Source organism: Hypomesus nipponensis, chromosome 27 (assembly GCF_054491055.1).
Source record: "Hypomesus nipponensis isolate SF chromosome 27, ASM5449105v1, whole genome shotgun sequence".
NCBI lineage: Eukaryota > Metazoa > Chordata > Actinopteri > Osmeriformes > Osmeridae > Hypomesus > Hypomesus nipponensis.
Genome location: NC_140387.1, coordinates 4,645,395 through 4,667,017, shown reverse-complemented (window position 1 = coordinate 4,667,017; position 21,623 = coordinate 4,645,395). Strand labels below are relative to the sequence as shown.

Below are 21,623 nucleotides of genomic sequence, written 5' to 3'. Positions count from 1 at the left end.
AATACTGGAGACGGGTGACTCTGGGCTAAAGGGACAAGCCCTCAGTACCCAGCTAGGCTGTCTCTTCCCGAGCTAGCTGGGTGCTAGCTACCGGAGCTTCCTGCTGCCAGGTTTTCAACCATCTATTATTCAGCAGCTGCAGGTAGGCTGGTAATTCCTCCCCCCCTCCCCCCCGCTGAGAACAGAAGCTAGGCTCAGCCCGGGTGAGGAATGGCCTGGTTAGAGGAGGAGACAGGAACTAGGACAGGGTTGGTTCGGATTGTAATGGTGACAAGAGCCTCTAAGGGTCGGATCAGGCTTGGAACTACAGTCACTAGTCCTCTATCAGAGCCACTGTCAGAACTTTATAAAATACTTTAACGGGGGGGGGGGGGGGGAGTGTGTGAGAGAGAGAGAGAGAGAGAGAGAGAGAGAGAGAGAGAGAGAGAGAGAGAGAGAGAGAGAGAGAGAGAGAGAGAGAGAGAGAGAGAGAGGGGGGGGGAGAGAGAGGGGGGAGAGAGAGGGGGGAGAGAGACACAGAGAGAGAGAGAGAGAGAGAGAGAGAGAGAGAGGGTGGGGGAGGGGGGGAGAGAGAGGAAGAGAAAGAGAGACGGGGGGAGGGGGGATGAAAGAAAGAAAGAGGAGCACAAAAAGTAAAGAAGTAAAGTAAAAGAGTACAGCGAGGCAAAAGAGAGAAAGATGAGATACAGCGCCCGAAAACTCCCTTTGTAATTACTCCGCCATCACACATCTCTGGCGGTCAAGATGACACCGCTCCAAAGTATCGGTCCTGTCGGAGGGGGGGGGGGGGAAGCTACTTGGAAGCCAACAAGCGAACAGACCCTCTGTACCTGGGGCTGAGGACGAAGTCCAAAAATTCCCGGGCGAGGACAGGTGCATATGAATATGCATGAGTGGGCAAAGCTATTCGTTTTTGGTTGGGGGGGATTTCAGAATAGGATTACCGTCGATGTGTGGTTTGCGGGTCCGTCTTTGGGGAGAAGACACAGGCTTTAGGCCCAGGTACATGGGCAGTGTGTGGGGGAAGCCTGTGCTGCTGTGCAGAGAGGGCAGGGACTGAATGAACCTCTCGGGTGATTAACAGTCCAGGCCTGTAGAACCGCTTCAAATTCACGGGAGAAACTTAGAACGTGTGCCTTCCAGCCGCTTCTGGGCTTCAAATGGTGGTGTATGTGGCTCAGAGGGAGCCCACTATGTTAAAGAATTCATCGCATGGTTTTTATTGAAGTTTATGTCTGGGCCTTTGCTGTGTGTGTGTGTGTGTGTGTGTTTCTTGGGTGTGAGAGTTCATACGCTCTCTATCTTTCCTTAGGCCTGGTCAGAGAAGACAGGCTCTGTGTGTGCGGTTTGGAAAAGGCGTGCTGCAGCACTATCGCTGTGTTCTTTTAACGCATAATGACTGACTGTGTGTGTGTGTGCGTGTATATCGATGTGTATGTCTGTTGTGCGTTTGGGTGACTGTGTATGTGCCTGTGCATGTGTGTGTATGTGTGTTTGTGTGTGTCTTACCCATCTCCCTGTTGGCTTCCTCCTCCTCAGTGGGCTGTGAGGGGTCGTAGTAGTCAGCGCTGTAGCGGAAGCCGACGGCGTTGTAAGTGCCCTCATCAGCCAGGGCCTCGCTCAGGCGCTTGTACTCTTCCTCTGGAACAGACAAAGGACCGTTATCGTGTGCTCACCATGCATAGTTGTACAACTGATTGCAATTTCAAAGGATTTACTGGACTACAAAACTGTTCACAAGAGCACGATGTCCTCCGTCGTAAAGTTTCTTCTTCTACATAAGCTTTTCCTCTAACAAACAAGAGACCAGCGTGACATGTTCCAGAAGCATCAAACTATCACATATAACATATGAAAAGCAAATAAAATAGCTAAATAGATAAAAGCTCAATTATCCATTGAGTCACAGGATGCCCAATAATAACTGAGAACAGGAAGTGAAAAAGTAGAGGAGGGCGGCTCATAGATGTTGTTGTTGAAACACTAATAAAATAACAGACAGTGTGGTACTGAATATTTAACACAAGTCGGCTCTGAGTTGTGTACATAAAGAAAAAGCTTGTGCTTCAATGACAAGTTATTCACCTAAACCAGACCAGAGCAGCATTGAGAATGTGAGAAATGGGCTGTAAGCGAAAGTAACACAGACTTGAGACGTCCACCGGCAGGAGTATTATTGAAAAACCTCGCAGGAACAACATTCATGTTTAAGGAGGGCACTAGCACATTCCTCTTAACGATTCAATCTGGTAGCTTGCCTGTTATCAGATGAAGAATCACTATTATTGTCTCTTTTTTGGGGCCTCCTCCTTGTCATCTCAAGCAGATGGCATAGATCCCCACAGACTGACGCACGTCATTGTAATTCATGGGCACAGTTTATTCGCTCGCACAGCTTACGGTCAACTGAGCAAACGCAGTTCAAATAAGCTGGCGTGCGTGCGTGCGGTGTGTGTATACGTGCATAGCCTACCTTGTCGTGCCTCCTCCTCCAGCAGGTCCGTATGCATGGCCAGGTACCTCTCCTCATCACACAGGGTCTCGATCCGGGCCTCTTCCTCTGACAGCTGGTAGTCTCGGTTCCACGAGCCCGCATCGTACTCTGAGAGGTCATGCAAGTGACCGCGCCCATCGTACCTGTCGGGTAAGGACAAGGGGTTAGAGGGAAGGAAGCCGACAGGGAGTTTGAGACAACACTGACCTAGTCATAACATAGGGGGATTGTCCTAAAGCCGAGAGTTTGCTTAGCGACAACAGATGTGCTACCTCAGTCACAATATGTCTGTCATAAGTGAGTGTGTAGGTAGTGCTGGAACTGCGAAATCTAGTTGCAATACTGAAACGTAGCCTAGCGTGAAGAACTCCCGACATGAGCCTATGTATACTTTGCTAGGAGGCTAACTAGGAAGCTTACTGGCAGTGTTGCGTTCCTCTCTCAACCATCCCTGTGTCATGGTCACAAAAATAAATCGAGAAAAGAAAAAAAATTGAAAAAAACAACTCTCCTCTTACCTTACCGGGTTCAACTTTCCCCCCTATAACACATCAATCCTTCTATATCTGTAAAAAAGGGTACAATCCACACAAACCCGAGCACATAAATACCTAGCCGTAAGAACCCAAACGGACGATATTTTGCTGCGTTCGCTCCTCTACGCCACCTCTCAGTTCCAGTTTCTTCATCGAAAGAGAGAAGTGGATGCTGGGGTTGGCATTCGGGGCCTGGCAGGACCCCTTAGCCTACCTCGCTGGGGACATAAGGTCTATGTTACGTGACAGAGAGACACACACACATACATTGGAAATAGGAGGTAGGCTCAGAAGGACTGCGGAGGCCAACAAAAAGGATTCCAGCTCCCGGTTTAATAGAAAAGGGAGTTTGTTTCCAAAGTTCCTAAAGGAACAGTTTACATGGATGGGAAAATAGCAATACAATGTCCCACTGCCTGTAAGAGAGTTTGGTTAGAGGATCAAAAATATAAGCTAGTGGAGAACAGCTGTACATTGTCAACATTCTTACATTATTATTAAACATGAGCATAAATACACAAGATTGCACACATAGGCGTAGGCTACAGTTGTTTTTTGTTGAAAGTGCTCTGGTGGTCTTCACCATAGTCACATAAGATGTCCAAAATACGAAGCGAAGAAAACTTCATTTAACAGGCCTACGGCAGAACATTCCAAAGCTTGGTATCATTGTACCTTTGCATATAAACCGCTTATATTTGTACAATGAAACTACCAGAGCAAATTCCTCATACATGTCAAGACGCATTGGCCTTCCTGCGGCACCAGGACACTGGCGGAAGAGTAAGCGGAGAGCAGAATGACCAGCAGGATTGGCAGCTGAGCAGAGCCCGGTCTCAACTGGAAAGGACAATGCGTCTTGACATGTTAACATCGGGCCTAAAACCTAAAAGCCATTCTTTGAACTCACACTCAACGCAAACTAAATAAATGGATGTTTTATCAACAGCGTTATGTATGTCAGATGTTAATTAACATGTTGCCTTCTGTAAAATAACATCGGAGCTGTCCCCTTCAGTTCAAAATACATTATAGTGATAAGCTAACGTTAGCTGGCATGCTAACGTTAGCTAGCTGGTTAGGGTAGGAAAGTTGGTTAGGATAACGGTTCCTTTTGAGTTTGTTCAACCGACCTATCAATCAGGATGTCCTTGTCTCCCATCCACGGGATAAGATGTTTGCCATGCTCGTGGAATTGAGCCCTCTCGTCGTCTCGGAACACCTTGCACGCATAGCCGAAAACAAGGAGGTCTGCATATTTATCGCTGTCACTCACATCCTTTTTCACCGGCTTGTTGTTGTGATCCCTCTTTCCTGCGCCGCGCCGAAACATTCCAAAATCACAGGAGCTACGAAAGTGGACAGATAAATAAGTATTCGAGTGAATGCTATTCTTTAGTCTTCTTTGTTTTGCTTCATTTAGATACACAAAGACAGAATCCCAGAGCTAACGCGTTTGTAAGACATTGTTTTTTCCCCTTGCAGCCATGATGGAAATGTAGGCAAAAGCAATGTGAGATTTGAATCTACAGATTCGTTCCGATTAAAATATTTGCAGAAACTACCTTTTTAAAATATGATGTTTACCCCTCTAATATAATTCATACATCAATACCATATTTATGTACATATTAAAGTATGATTCCCTGTATATTATAAGAAACATAGATAAAATACAATTGTTCTCGAATGTGCCACACGTTCAGCAAGAGACGTGCTTGCAGCGCGAGAAGGTGAGAAAGAGAAAGCTTTCAGCTCGTGACTGAGTAGCTGAGTCAGAGCCACGAGCCATGGGCAAATATTTTTGAAAGGCTCTGGTTGAGGTTTACGCTGTAGCAACTGCAATTGCATGTGTAAGATATGTATATGTTACTATGATACTGTAATATGCAATCACTTTCCACTGCACTTTTACACTTTTTTTCGGATAGCTTCTGTCCATCCTTTATTGCACTACACTGTATATCCTGCACTTGCTGCTATTGCACTTCTGGTTAGACCTAAACTGCATTTCGTTACCTTGTACCTGTACTTGTGTAATGACAATGAAGTTTAATCTGATCTGATGTATCCAGTGTGCAACCACATTTAATTCCCACACTCATAACTTCCAGACTGGACTACTGCAACAGCATCTTATATGGCTCTCCAAACACTGTCCTCAACAAATTCCAATATGACCAGAACTCTGCCGCTCGCCTGCTCACCGCCACCCGCCGCTACCAACACATCACCCCGGTCCTCCAAAACCTCCACTGACTCCCGGTCAAACACAGGATCAACATCAAAATACTACTCACCACCTACAAAGCCCTAAATAACCTGGCCCCTTCCTACCTTTCTGTCCTCCCCCCCTTCATGCCCCCTACCCGTTGCCTCAGGTCTGCTGGCGCAAACACCCTAAAAACCATCAGGACTAAGCACCGGACCTGGGGTGACAGGGTCTTCTCTGCTGCTGCTCCCTCCCTCTGGAATGACCTCCCTCTCCCTATCCGTCTAGCTCCCAATATAGCACTATTTAAACAATCCCTCAAAACTCACCTTTTCAACCTCGCCTTCACCTGAACATACCCTGCTCCCTCCCCTCCGCTACTGGACTTATATGTTAGTTTTCTTTATAATATTATGTTGTCTGTTTTGTTCAATCCTTTGTCGTTATATTTTACTGTTGTCTTGTTTTGCTTGTAGTCATACATGTAAAGCGACTTTTGAGTATTAGAAAAGCGCTGTGAAAAAACAAATTATTATTATTATTAGTGTGGTGATCAAAAGGTTTTGAAGAATTCTAATACTTGAAATATGTCGCAGGCTGATGTGTAATATTATTTGAATGAACTCTATATAGGTTGACATCATCAAACAGATTTATTTATTTGTTATTGTATACAATTACCGTCATACCACAGCATGGGTACTGATTACTGATTAATTTATAAACATTAAATTCATGCCGTAAGATCATAGACATGTTTCTGTTGACCTCATATGTGAATTGACCTTCATTTTATTCCAGACAACATTGCATATGATGTTTAAAATCAACATGCATTGTTTATAAAGGCCGTTGCAGTTTCTTGTACTACCAACAATGTTATGCTAAGTCTATTCAATACATGTTTGCATTGCCTCGTTCTGCAAGAGTGATTTTTAATAGGGAACCTACCAGCATGTAAAATCAATTTTCTGTATAATACACCTGCATTATATATCTGCATGTAATTTGCGCTTGGTCCATTGATGTTATGCTTGACAATAGGCAGGAAAGGTCAAAATTACTACTGAGGATGGTTCAAAAATGTCAAATATGATTTATGCTTATCTAAGAAAGTGAATTATACTTACTTGCTTTATCTCCTGTTTGCATTTCCAGTGTGCAAATTGATTACTGTAAACAAGCACATCCTTTAATACTAGCTGTCCTTTTTACCTGTCTTGTACCTTATGCATAAGAAACATGAGAGAGGGAGATGTTTTTTTTTCCCAGATCAGTGTTTCAGATCAGTGTTTCCCAGATCAATGGTAGCCTAACCATATTGGTTAAACATCCTGCTTTTGTGTTGAAATATTTCAGCATGACACTTAGAATACTTTTAGGTCCATAAATATGAGGAAACTGAAAATTCATACTTTGGTTCAGCTGTTTTCCAAAACGTATTCGAGTCACAGTTAAGAAGGTTCACCACAAGGTGCACATTCATAAGTCTCAAGAATAGAAAGGCCAGATTTTGCCCCAAAGAATTCTAAAAAAATCCAGCCCGTTATCTGGAAAGATTAAACTATGATCTCCTTGTACCAGAATAATGAGAATAAAAAAGTATGGAGACGGCTTTATCAATCTGTAAAACACGGTGGAAGGGAAATGATTCTTCTCTTTGGCACCCCGATTTCTAATGGTTATGAAAAGAGAGAAGGAAAAGCACTCACCTGATAAAAGCTAAAACATGACCAGGCTTCTAGTCTTATTTTTTCCAAATGGCTTTGTCTGATGGGCATGCAGGCTAATGGTACACAAATGTTAATCAATCGGAGGTTAATGGTGTCAGTGTCAGGATGTTTTGTGTCTGGCTGAGGCTCAGTCCTTTTGAAAATGCTTTCAGATCACAGACAGCCCTCCAGCAGTCCTCCGGGGCCTAGGTGAACTGAGGAGCGTGGCTACAGATCTCTCTTCCTATTGGTTCACCTCTCTTGTCCTGTTCACACTGTGCCCTGTTCTGCTCTGTTCTCCAGTCTGTCTGTCTATCTGTTGAGAAATATAGATGACCTCTCCTCACCATTACATTCTTTATGGTTTAGCTCTCTGGGCAGCCACGTTTGCTGCCACGATGCTGCGTTAAGTCAGCAGACACGCGCAGACTTTCCCCGCATGCCCAAGCACATGTCCGCGCACATTTTATCACCCCTTCTTTACACATGTCCATCAATATTTTTGCTCTCTGTGATACCTCCCACTCTCTTTCTCACATGTCACACACACACCTCTCTTTCTCTCCTCAACTCTCTCTTCCTTGGTGTCCTACTTACCCTCCTCCTAAATGACTCCCTTCTCTTCTCTTTCCCCTCACCCATCTGCCCCCCCCCCTCACCTGTTCTCACCTGTTCTCACCTCCTCTTGGTCGGTGGAACAATGAGTCCTGACAGGCGACATAGTCTCTCCTCCCAAGGGCGTTAAATGCTGTGACTGGAAACCAGATTAGACTGTTCGAGATAGCATCTCATTTGGAGAAACGGCAGATAAGGCCTGGGAAGATAAATAACGGCCTCCTCCAGCCCAAGGCTTGTGCTTCTGCCAGGGTGCGTGTGTGTGTGTGTGTGTGTGTGTGTGTGTGTGTGTGTGTGTGAGTGTGTGTGCAGTCCCAGGCTGCCAGGGACCCCAGTCCATCAGCCGGAGAGGTGAACACAGGCTTGTGGAGGCATGCATGAATGCACACACACACTTTGTCTTTCTGTCTTCACAGTTCTCTCTCTCTCTCTTTGCTCTCTCTCCTTCTCCCAGGAACTAGCTTAAATACGCACTGACCACACTCAGACACTGACATATCCCCTTTCTTAATCAGAACTTCAAATTTGATTATTTATACTACTGTGCATTTCAGAATGCAGGCCTCCCCTATAGAGACATGACCTGCCTTTTCGAATAGAGCTGTGGTTTATTAGTGGAGGCCTTTGAACATACGCACACAGGCAGAGCAGAACTCTGAGCATAGAAGTGTGCAGTCATAATCTTACAAGGAAAAAGTCAAACTCAAATGTTCCTTTTAACCTCCTCTACGGCACCAGTATGGCTCTCTCTCTCTCTCTCTCTCTCTCTCTCTCTCTCTCTCTCTCTCTTCATCCAAATCCCTTGAACACCCGCAACACCAAACCGAGCTCAGCCCTTTCATTCCTTCTGTTGCATTTAATTAGTGTTTATCAAAGAAAAGCTCAGTGGAGAATATTTGATCGAACATAGTTTATAGTCACGATGGAAGGGTTTTTTAGCACAATACGTCTATTTGTTTCACAACATAAAAATGTCAACATGTACCAAGCAGGAAAAAAGAGGCCAAACAGATGAGAAAACGTGTCCAAAGAAATTACTAAAGTCTGATGTGGACCAGATAGAATCAAAATATCTAGTTTCATGTCTCCACTAGGATGTCTGCTCTTTGCAGCATGATACTCCATATCACCATATCGCTGCAAAGTAACTGGGGATGTGGAATGAAACATATTTTGCATCAATCTCTCCCCATTTTATGGTCAACTGTCTGGCAGAGATTTCCAACTCTACTTTGATGGCTGCGAATGTTTTTTACTTGTGTGTGTGTTTGTCTGTGTGTAAGCATGGCCTATTTGACATCACATCCTTGGCGGAAGCAAGCAAACGGATGATCTTGTGTTAGTGTCATATCTCAGTGTTTACCCTGCAGCCAGATAGAGGGAGGAATTAATCGTGGGTATGAAGGCGGAGGGCCGATTTAACAGGTTAGGCTCAGCTACCATATGAATTACAGCTAATTAGCCCCTGGCACTTTCTCTCTGTACTGTTAATTAACAGCCTTGACTTGGAGAGAATGTTCAAACAATCGTTATTTTGGAATGGACTGAAGCGGAAAGATTCTGAATTCTGAATTCCGGGTGTCCAGAGTAACATGTGATATTGGTTAATTTAATTTCCCCAAGGTTAGGGTGGTTTTTGGCTATGTCCAAACATCCCATACAGTTATAACATGCTGTGTAGGAAAGGAAATGCAGACTAATTGTTCTGGCCTTTTATATTCCCATGTTGTCTGTCGTTAATGTTGCTATTCTGTGTCATGGTGTCTGTCCTGGGAGGGGGTCTGAGAGGGGGGGGGACTGGGGGGTGTCTGGGACCCTCAATAAGTGTATGTGTTTTCAAAAGCCTCTCCCCAAGAATTTCTCCCCAAGTCATAGATCGTTTCGAACACTGTTTTTTTCTCAAGCAGGAGCGATAATGCTGCGAGAATTAGGAAGCAGAAAATGGAAAATGTGCCTCCAGCCAAAGGTTAATCCAGGTCAATACAAATTGTGATTCTTTACTCGTGGCAAATAACTGTTTTTTTAATGTATGTCTATTATCTACATATTTCTCAAATGTTAACATTGCAGCGGGTAAGCATTTCATTACCCTCTCTGCCCTCTGCAACAATAACTTTAATAAGGTTAAAATTTATCTCAGGAGGTATAAATGTTGGACAGCTTTGAAAAAAAGTATTGACTTTCTTAGCTTTACGCATGTCCAGTTATCTTCAGGAGGGGAGTCTCCTTTAAAATTGTCCATAAAAAGCAGGCTAACATTCTTTGAACGCTGATGCAATGGCCGTTTTTATGCTGAGACACTGAGTTGCCCCTGGGTGAGAGCTAATCGATATCCTGGATTTAACACACAAACAACTCACAGGCTGTTGACAGATTGCTCGGCCTTTGCTGGTGCTGATTACGTGATCCTAGCTTTGCATGCAGCATTTCTCAAATGGTATGTGTATCTTCAAGGGCTGTTCTATATACAGTGCATCCCCAGTTTGTCCATGTTTGCATGTGGAATGAATGTATTGATCTGGAGAAGGGATGGTTTGAATCATATAATCAATTCCCTCAGCACCTCTGCATGTCTACCTCTTACTGATCCAGAAATGTCCGTCAATATGACAGCAAAACAAGGCATGCCAGTGAATGATTACTGCGCTTCTTGGAAGGATGTTGTACATTCAACACATTGACAGCATAAAATAAATAAAAACTGCTACAATACCAGTATAAAAGTAATGACTTTTCTCTAGGCCTATGTGCCGCTTGAGGAAATTAATCTACTTGCGAGCCTTGTCTTTGTGTCAGTCATCTGTGGCACGTCACCTGCCTTGTCTCTCTTTGTCCCCAGACAGCTGTGACAGCGGGGGAGGCGTGTGTCTCCACGGCCGTCAGGATCCTGAGGGGGAGATCAGCGGCTCACAGACGTGACATTGTGATTGACAGCTACGTACGTGGGGGCGCACCAATCACTTATGCAGTCGGTGAACTTTGATTACCGTAAAATGGATCTGGGTTCCACACTGTGTAAACAGATCGTCTGCATTTTCATTGAACGTTCTGAACAGAGGACAGTTTGAATAAATTATGATGAAACTGTGTTATTATTATGAATTGTTTTGTTTTCCTGATGTCTTCACACTAGTCTTAAATGGAGTCAACTCAGGAGCGCTGCAAAGTCGAACAGAATGGAATTTGAATTATTCAGTCTCCAATGCATAAATAAGTGTGCACATAAGTAAATATGAAAGATAAAATATTTCAATTCTTATCCTTACATCATTCAAGTCTGATGATGTCGAAGATTAGTCCAAAACATTTCATCCAAGAAACTAAAAGTGCGACGCATAGGATACACATGTCCCTTGAGAAAATCCAGCCATCGAGTAGCACCGAGATTGAAACGAGATGACATATCGAAAGGCTTTTCATATTGACACGCAAACAAAAACAAACAAAACAAACAAAAGTAAAAGCTGATGCATCAGTTTCCCCTTACCCTGCAATGAGAAGCACCGTTACTGCATGATGTCGATGCGTCACATGAGTGTCGGTTCATGACAAGCTGAGCTTCGCCGTTCTGTAGAAGACTTGATAAGAAAGCGCAAGTTGCAAATTGGCTATTATTACCTTTGAAAAACTGGTTTCCCTGGAGGCCAGGAAAGAGCTTGTACAATGTACCTGATGATTTTAGATTTTGGTGATGTTACATACTGTGTAGCCTATGAGCCTATGCCTCTATGCTGCTCTGCTCTTGATTTGGTGCATTCGGTCCTTGGGTTTATCACAAAGCAAAAACGTTTAAAACGCCATTAAGATTTTTGCAGCATCTGGCTTATCTTCATTGACCCTCAGCAGCCTTTAACAGTGGTTTATAAGGCCGTCCTGGGTGAAATTCCTCATTATCGCTGTTCCTTTTTTTAATCAGGTCATTTAACAATTATAAATGATGGCCATATTCTCATTTGCTTCAGCATCAAGGATTAAAACAGGTCACAGGAGCAGAGATTTCAGTTACATTGCTCCATGGTTCTGAAATTTTCTCCTGAAAATGTTAAAACTGGATAATGTAGTCATGTTGATGACGTTTAAATAGTTGATCGATGTTAATATTCATGGGAGGATGAAATTCCCTTCAGTACAGTTGATTTGAATAATGATATGGTATTTATGCATTGTGTATTTGTATAAATATGTGTCTCTCTTGTCTTGTCAGTATCGTGTGCAGCATGATTCCCCCTGCTATGGTCAAAACAGGTCTTTCTTGAAAAACAAATTCATCTTAATGAGAAGAATCCGTACAAATGAAAGTTGAATTAAAAAACAATGACGTTCTAAAGACATCAACATAGCAGCATTCAACACCTTCAAAGGGATCACAGCAGTCGACTGTTTGCTCTTGGCTCACTCACTGGTATCTCGGAGGGCTTTTAGCCATGCTCTTTATCTAATTATGATGACATATTAAAGCGGTGTTTGCTTAGCATTCTATCTCCAAGAGCCGGAGCCTTCGGATCCGGTGGCCAGACTGGGCCCCTTGGCCCTCTCTCCCCATTCACACCTCTCAGCCATGGGGTGCCTGTTTGGAGTGGGAGAGAGGAGAGAAGGGGGGGGGGGATGCTTTCAGTTGGATCTTGATGCAGGAGATGTTAATATTTTATTAACGTGTCTGTGAGCATCCAGCTGGTGTGGCACAGGTCGGCACAGCCCATAAGGGCTTTTCGTTTGAGAGGAGTGAGCAGAAGCTCTTTAGAAATTCTGTTTATTAAGGAGGCACTGCCAAAAGACATGGAGACTCACAATGCGAGAAGGAGTGATATTGATCAAAAGACTGAGGTGGTTTGGTGCAAGACGGTGTGGTGATGTATTTGATGGCCTCCACATCATTCAGTCTTAAACTTCACGCACAATGACTTTCAGTTCTCTTTCTGAGTGCAATGGAGAGTCCTTTTGATTCCACACCCTTCCATGCTACCATTTTCTTCAATCTGCCAGTGTTGCTTTCTAAATTAAGAAGTAGACTTTCACTCTTAAAGACAAATTCAGAGAAAAGTCCAGCTGAAGCCTATGAAAAAAGCATCACGTACCAAATTAAATCAAAATCAAATCAACATTCATTTGTATAGTCCTTTTTACAAGCAATGTCACGGAGGGCTTCCCCTATGCCCATCAAACTGCCCCTCAACCAACCTAAACCCTCAAGGAAGACAAGGAAAAACTCCTAGAAAAAATTATTTAAGAAATCTTGGGAGCAATTCAGTGAGGGATCCCCTCCTCCAGAGACGGTTGGCGAGAGAGAGGTGCAGAACACAGGTCTCTGAAAAAACCCTATTTTTCTGTAGGGTTTGTGTAATTTCACATCCATCTGTCAGATTGTATTTAACCAATGTTTTAATGAAAACAGTTAACAATGTTATACTCAGTGACGTATCCTCCACTGTCTTTAATAGTTGCTCACACAGGACAGACAGATGGAGAACACCTGTCATTTGTGTCGAGACTGGTCCCAGTGCTTAAAAGGACATTTTACATTGCTAGACATTTTATGTGTGTGCAAGTAAAGAGTAACACTGAAGCATTACGAAACACAGCTAAACATCGTGGAGGGAGATGGATGAGCATATTCTGCCGGAGGAATCTGTTTCCCCAGATGGCCCCAGAAGTGTGGAGAGACAGGGCTTAATGCAGCGTAGAGTTGGGCACATCACATACCACAGAGAGCACGGCCTGTCATCTGCACAGACATACAGTATTTTAGCAGAGTTCACAGAATAAAAACAAATGGTCAAAGAGGTCTTCGGGGTTGTTAGACCTACAAAAACTTGGACTACGCTACTGCATTCCTTATTTTCACGTTTCAAAAGTGGATTGGAAGTGCACACAGCCCTCTTTACTCAGCTAAATGTCAAAGTAGCTTAACCACCATGGACACCTGGGGGATGTTTTTGTGACAAAATAAAGAAATAAACACAACAAGCTTCGCGGAGCTGTCGGGATGTTCATGCAATTCAAACGAGCTGTGCGTGTCTGCTTCTGTCTGTGTGGTCTCTCTTTCTCCCTCCGATTGTGTGTGTTTCAATGTTACTGCTCACATGCTAGTGTGCGTCTTCTCTTCGTCTGTTTTTGTGTGTGCTGCGGTGAATCCTCCCGAACCTCTGCGGCACTGGCCCCTTCTCATCACGCCGTTCCTGGGCTGAGGTGGGCTGGCACACAGGCGATCTAACAGCAGTAATGAGCTCGCAGGGCCCTCTCAGACAGTTGTGAGATCAGAGGACGATGAGTGGCGGGACTTTGTACTTGGCAACAGACGTGACACTCTAGCAAGTGGCGACTGCCAGTGTGTCTCACAGCTACCGCACTTCAGAGGAGCTTCGCTTAGATGGCGTTGGGGGCGTCGCGGGGCTCCTTCTGCCACCAGTTCCATCCACAAGGGATGATGACATTGCGTCAGGGTTTCAGCGCTCCTTTGAGAGGGACTGGAACAAGGATTTTGAAAGTGGTCGCAGTGCAAGAGATACTTATACTGCCAGAGGGACACGCATACCTCATTCTTGTGGGGATGATCTGGAAGCTGAAGTAAATATCCATCTGAGAATCAATACAATAGAGTAGCGTTCAAGTTCAAGTCTTTTATTTGTCAGGTACACAGAACAACACAAGGTCAGACTGGGCACTGAAATTCTTAAGACAAGACAATGCAAGCACCTGGCATAACATAATATATAAGTACACAGAACTTAATTTACATCTATGCTGAGATTAAATAAGTGAAACTTCCTAAATATACAGATAGCAATAAATAATCGACTATACTAACCCTAATACTAAACTTCCTAAATTACAGATAACAATAAATAATGCACTATTCTAACCCTAAATGCACATAAAACCTATTTCAACCCTATAACCTATTCTAACCTAAGTGAAGTACAGTACAATAGTGCAACATTGCATATCAGTGACTATGTGTCTGGGCCAGGTGCCTTGCGAGGGTTGATCTTCTTAAAGCACAGCCTCACCTCGGCTACAGTTAGTGTAGGCACACCACTGGCTTGGCCTTCAGGCAGCTCCACTGCAGGGGGGTCACTGTTCAGCTCGTCTGGCAGTAGGACAGAGGACTGGGTCTCATTGTAGCCTCTCCCTTTGTAGTCAGTAATGGCTTTAAGTCCACTCCACATGCGCCTGGGGTCAGAGCCATGGTAGCTGGACTCCACCTTGGTCCTGTAAGCCCTTTTCACTGCTTTAATGGCCTTCAGAAGGTCGTATCTGGCCTTCCTGTACTCATCAGGGTCCCCAGAGTTAAAGGCGACAGTGCGGGCTCTCAGCTTGGCCCGGACCGCTGCATCAACCCAGGCCTCCTGATTTGGGAAAGACCGGACAACCTTCTTGGGGGCAACGTCATCAATGCAGGGATCTGGTCTCCACGTGTGAAGAAGTCAATGTGCTGATAGTACTTACATTTAGTCATTTAGCAGACGCTCTTATCTAGAGCGACTTACAGTAAGTACAGGGACATTCCCCCAGAGGCAAGTAGGGTGAAGTGCCTTGCCCAAGGACACGTCATTTGGCTCGGCCGGGAATCAAACTGGCGACCTTCAGATTACCAGCCCGATTCCCTCACCGTTCAGCCTACTTGGGCAGGACTTTCTTCATGTTGGCTCTGTTGAAATCACCAACAACAATGAAGGCTGCCTCTGGGTGCACATTTTCCAGACCATAGATAATCCCATACAGTTCATCCAAAGCAGCGGCCTAGTCTGCCTGGGGGGGGGGGGGGATTGCATTCATGACGACCGCTGTGAATTCCCAAGGCAGATAGAAGGGTCTGATTTTTACAGTTAGCAGCAGGACCGGAGAGCAGTGAGATGTTAGTACCGCTAGCCCAGGGAGAGTTAACCATAACACAGACACCTCCGCCAAATCAGCTGTTCTGTCCTGCCGGTATATGATGAATCCTAACGGTGTAACCGCTGTGTCAGAGATCTACGGAGACAGCCAGGTCTCGACGAACGCCAGTACACAGCAGTTCCTGATGTCCTGTTGGAAGTTCGTAAAATAGTCCTTGCCAAGTGACAACTTAATGTCCAGAAGTGTCTGCCGGTTGTACTGAATAAACGACAATATAACATTGACAAAACAAGTAACGAACACTAAAATGACAAACAAAAAGTTTTTGCGGAGCTCTCGTCGGCGCAGCCATCTCTGTGCGCACCGGATGCATGCACAAAGTGATCGATAGGCCTACAGTGCTTTGTCTTGCAATGGTTTAAAATTGACATTTTTGTCTCAGAAAACTAACACTTGCCAAGAATCACCAAATTCCCTCAATTTAATGTGAAACCTTTTTTTTCTACGGCAGAATGAATAGGGAATTAATCATTTGTGCACAGTGTGTGTGTACGTAAGGCTACTTAAACACCCACACCAATTTTCAATGGATCCTCGCTGAGTTGAGAGTAGCAGTGAAATGTCAGAAACGTTGCTTGTGTCGTTGCTACGGAAACAGACATTTATGGGCATTGAACAAACGCACGTACAAACCGACGCACACAAACACACTCACACACACACACACACACACACACACACACACACACACACACACACACACACGTGAAAGGACCCCCCTCCTTTTCTTCTCTCGCTCTTTCAATTTCTTTCGAGACCTGTCTCGATGTAAAGCACCTGTTGTTTTACACTCAGTATGTAATCAATCGCAAGCCACAGAGGGGTTACAACAGCAAGAGTTTCAGCGTCTGCCGGAGCTAATGGGGATCACAATAAAGCAAACAAACAAACAAACAAGAGGATGAGAATAAAGCTACTTGGGTTCATTGTCTCCAGCATTGATATCCACCAAATCATTTAAAATTAGAACTGTTAACTGTGAATAAGAGTCTTAAAGTGACACACACAAACACACACACACACACACACAGACACGAGTTTGTATCGCGGCTCTTGCAGGGACTCACAATTCAATTCCAAATAACTCCCAACTCGTAATGTAATTCCATCCATAATTCTAACCCCCCCCCCCCCTTTGAAAGGGCACTTGAACTTGAGAGTAACAAGAAAATCTAACCACAAGTTCAAATTTGCACATATGACTATTCTAGAGTACCCTTCTGGTCCCCACAAGAGTTGTTTAACAAGACCACACACATCCACCCATCTCTTACCAAAGCTTAGGAGAATCCCCGGCCTGGTGCATAATGCACGCAGCCTTCAGTAAGCCTGCCATGCGCAAGTGGATAAACCGCGTTTCAACCTCATCTTTCTAACATCTACAGCCCACATCTGACCCTACAAATCGAACCCTTCTTCAGCGGTCACACATCATATTTTATGGCAGTCTGTCTGACCTTTCCTTATTTTATTACTGTGGATTTATGCCGTGGACTATCTATTGACAGTGGAGCAGAGGTGACATGAAGACATATTTAATAGCGACATTAACATTTTATACTGACGTTATTGCTATTCAACTCCACAGTTACTGGAAGTTGAAGGCTGTCATGTGTTGAACTTGAGGTTTGGTTGGACGCACAAGTGTAGAGGAAGGTTCCCATATGCGTGGTCGCTGGGCTTCCTAAAGAAGCTGACATGAAACAAACATCGCTGGAGATTTTTCCAATTTGACAGTTCTGGAGACACATAACCCATAAAAACAAGCATGAATGGACATACACACACACACACACACACAAACACACATGTTCAGAATGTGAGGCTTTAAGACTGATATAGCTTTCATTTGCCACCGTGCTTTTTCACCGCAAATAAAGCCAAAAACTGAGTTTTGAAACATTCTGGGACATTTCTAAACTTCCTTTTTCACAATGAAAAGATTTGTTTTTGAATATGCCTTGTTATGTTGGATGAAACATGCTTGGGGCTCAAAGATGTCTCTCCAGCCAAGCCCCCACACGGGGCGGGGGTCTGCTACATCGAGAACTGGGTGAACTCTGCAGACAGCTGGCCCCTCTGATCCTCCACAAAAGAAGACAGACACACACACACACACACAGAAGCAGCATCCCTGCCCGAGGCTGGTCATGCCAGCTCTCCCTGTGCAGTGCTCAGACTGTGTTCAAGGCATCTCTCTACCTGGGTGGAATCCCACATCTGTAAAGCTGTATTTGGCTTAAAGTCAAGGTTGTGAGCGTGTGTGTGTGTGTGTTATTGTAAGTGTGTGTTGGTGTGTTAGAAAAATACATTGCGAGAGACCATGACAGTGTGTTCTGTAATAAATCCTAAGATAGAGCTTCATAGCTAGGGGAGACATATCACCACAACGACGGACACTAATAGAACTGAGAGTCTGGCATCTTATCATGCTCCTTTCTGGATATTAAAATGTTACAATTTACAAACGTATCTTTGGCTTCATTACACCATCCCCCATCAAGCGTAATTAGAATCCTGCCCACATTGTTCATTTATCGAGAGGTGCGTTTGTGCAGAAAGTGTCAGGGACAGCTGAGACCGAACGGTGCCATAAATGCCACTAGCGTCGAGGGCATACACGTCTAAACAGAAGCCATATGATGCATGACATCTGTATCACAGCACAACTGAACACTGACAACAATGCAGACGAGCACAAGAGCAAGGAACATTTGGTTTGCCTAACGCTACCCTTTGTTTTCCCTTTGATCGCAGGCTATTTGTTTAGACGCACCGACTGTGAAGGAGCGACTCGTCGCATCGCCTCGCCAGCTTTCTGTTTCTTCCTTCTCGTGATCAGCCAAGAAGCTGATTGGATTGGACTTAGACAGAAAGAAATAGTTATTACTGTTGAAGAAAACATGGCAGAACTAGGCTTCTTTTCCTGTGACCAATCCGCCCCTCACGACGTGCCATCCATCCCCAAGACCTATTAGGTGTCAAATCAAACTCGCTTTGTCATCACTGCCAGGCCTGTTTTCTACACGTCACTTTGAGGAATGGAACTGAAAATGCAGGCCCAGGTTTATTCCAGGCGATTCATTTCACCGTTGCTGCTTATTCTAGTCCATGACCCAGGTGACTGATTGACTCATCGTGTGCAGGAGTCGTCCTGTTGGTTGTGTGCACTTGATCATATGTGCATATCAGAACAGTAGCAATCCAGTGTATTGCTGCAGGTGAATGAAGTGGAGCAGCAATCCATGGTGCCAAGATTCAGAAGAGTAACATGTATTGGCAGGGAATGGAAGGAGTGAAGTACCGCATAGATTGACCACAGTGCTCTGAGGAATCTCATTAAAGATAAACAAAGAAATCCACAAATAAATAAATAAATAAATGGACGATATGTCTTACCTCAAGCAATGTTAGGATCAATATCGCAACAAGTTCACATTTTAACTTCACCCCAATCCCCCCCCCTTTATGGTTCTCTCTCTCTCTCTCTCTCTCTCTCTCTCTCTCTCTCTCTCTCTCTCTCTCTCTCTCTCTCTCTCTCTCTCTCAATCTCTCTCTCTCTCTCTCTCAATCTCTCTCTCTCTCTCTCTCTCTCTCAATCTCTCTCTCTCTCTCTCTCTCTCATTTCTCTCTCCTTCTGTCTCTTTTTGTCCCTCTCTCTGTCATCGGAACCCAGATGCTGCAGCCAGCTGCCAGTGGTTGTAGACCGGGCCTGTTAGCAAAACTCCACACAAACAGTCTGGTTACACACACACACACCTACACACACACACACACATACCAGGGTGCACAGCATATTGTCTTTATTGGCATGTGAATATGGAGGCGAGTCTCTCTCTTCCCACACACATAGAAACAGCATATGCAACGCATCATTCTTCCGAATCTGGTGAAAGGAACAGCCGAGCACAAACACTGAACCCCTGCGTGTATCTTGCATATGTCCGCGTCAGGACCTCTCTACACTCATGTGCCAAACGCGTTCAAGAATGACGTGGAAAAAAACAAAATACAGAAAACCATTTGGTGACAATATTTCGTGTGCATAGAAGTTTTTTTTTGTTGCCAAACAGATTGGGCGACCCAAAGCGATGTGCAAAAGGAGCCTGTGTTAAATAACAAATTATCTGGAGACGTCAGGCCCCAATCTGCTCTCTGAGAGCAGCGCAAAGCAAAAGGGGGATGAAGGAACGTGCCGGAAATGCTCAACTGTAACATGGCTTCTCTCTTTGAGGGTAAGATTGGTTGTCTGCTAACAATCAGCCATCATCATCATCGTCATTCGGGATTTCTTACCCATAATGCATTGGATGACTTTCCATCAACTGTCCCATCAACTGGTAAGCAGGTCCCTTCGCTCTGAAGATTGGTGTGAATCTGCAAAGACCTCATGGAGCCAATCCCACAGTGATTCTATCCTTCCAATACTCGGTAAACTTGTTCTTCCTCTCTCTGGTTCTCAGCTAAACTAAAAAGGAGTAGCTCGACGTTGTTTGGTATGCAGGGTAAGATTGCTTGTTGTCACTCCATCTCCCCAACAACAGGGAGGCTAGACCTCTCATCTCTTGACTGGAGCGGTTGCCTTCAAATCAATAGGCTTTGAGAGGACTTCTTATTGCAGCTCATATGCAATCGATCTTGGCACGCATATTATTTGAACTCTGCATCGTTTTCTGAGTAGCTTCCCTCTCCTGCGCAAAACAAGCGTTAACACCTCTCAGAGAGACGCTTAAGTATTTCTCTTAGCAGCTGTAGCTGTTAGCCCTCTCATACGCTGCTCCTTTATACAAACCACTTTAACCAGACCAATTGAGAGAAAATGTGGGACAAATAAATCATTTTTCGAGCAAGTAAACACCTCCAATGTGTAGCTCATTAGTTCAATTTACAGAGCTGTTTATTTGAATCTCATGTTTCCTGCCTGGTAATGGTGCTCTGAGAGGCTGTGCTGAGAAGCCGGAGTCCAGAACCTGTCAGGTTGAATTATAATACCTGCACAGGTGCTGCTACTGTGCCTTTGCAGCTTATCTGTGGGCTAAACACAACAGACATTTATAATCCGAGTTACCAAGTTTCTGTTTAGGTAGAGAGAGATACTGCTGGATGGTGTGAAATCCCCAAAAGGCCTTGATCCGTCTAAGGTATGGGTTCAAGTTTGACACTGCAATTCGCTCGTCCCTCCGGTTTTCTGTGCCTGAACTGTTCTGTTCTGAACCGTGTTGTTGGAAACCAACTGAATGAAATGTTCTAGTGCAGCAAAACCCTAACCGTGTTTTGGATTTATGGAATTAGGATTAGCATACATCATGGGAACCAATCTATCTTCTGACAAGAACCAGCATGGTCATTCTCTCCTAAGGATGTTGAAGTGAAAAGGGGGGCGGGATCTTATTAGTGTCCGTCAGTGACAAATGGGTTCACACTTGTTTCCAGGAACTTGTAAGACACACTATTCTATTAAAGGTTGGCCACAAAGAATGAAGTGAATCATTCACTGGCCAACAACAGTATGCGTCGACATGTCCAGTATATCACCGCTAAGCTAGTGAGAATGAAGGGGACGTGCTATCCCTCCATGGTCTCCTATAGCCACTGAGCTCCACAGGTTCAGGTGCTCACCTGCAAAGTACGACCTGCTCCGGTGTGATTGGTAGAGCTCTCCACTTGCGCCCTGAGGTCTTTTATTGGTCGGGAAACATTAAGCTAACGTTCCATCAACGTGTCTTGGCTCTGGTATAAAGAATGAGGCCTTCGTTGCATACTGACCGCACTCAACCCCCTGGCCCAAATATAACCCATGAATCATTTGAACTGCAAACCGCAAATCGTAGACTTTATACCCAAAAAGCTGGCTCCATTCCTCAGGAAGTAAAGGTTATAGACATTAAATCCGATTATTCTTATTTTTTTCCCTCTCTCTCTCTCTCTCTCTCTCTCTCTCTCTCTGTCTTTCTGTCTCTCAGTCCTCTCCATGTCAAATATAAATCAGACGAGCTACTTTACTGTGGCATGGGCACAGTCAGATATCTTTAGTTAATAAGACAGTCTGGGAGTCGTGGTGTATCTGAGTCAGGAAGTGAAATGTCAAGTCTGGACTCTGTGGCTAGGCCTGTCTATTATAACGGTGATGGCAGTCAGAATGAGACAGCGTTTTCTCT

General features: G+C 44.5%; 1 protein-coding gene across 3 annotated transcripts in view; it reads right to left on the bottom strand.

The window, feature by feature from the left end:
• Positions 1–4,523, bottom strand: part of sfswap (splicing factor SWAP) — a 55,565-nt gene extending 51,042 nt beyond the window's left edge. For 2 of the 3 annotated variants that reach the window (XM_084693672.1, XM_084693673.1), the window contains exons 1-3: positions 4,164–4,523; positions 2,474–2,637; positions 1,510–1,641 (exon numbers count right to left, since the gene is read on the bottom strand). In XM_084693672.1, coding sequence (XP_084549798.1) covers positions 1,510–1,641; positions 2,474–2,637; positions 4,164–4,363 — 496 coding nt within the window. In that variant the 5' untranslated portion in view covers positions 4,364–4,523. Of the gene's footprint in view, positions 1–1,509; positions 1,642–2,473; positions 2,638–3,105 lie in introns of all 3 variants that reach the window. The other variant, XM_084693674.1, reaches the window with a different exon arrangement.
• Positions 4,524–21,623: the final 17,100 nt, after the last annotated feature.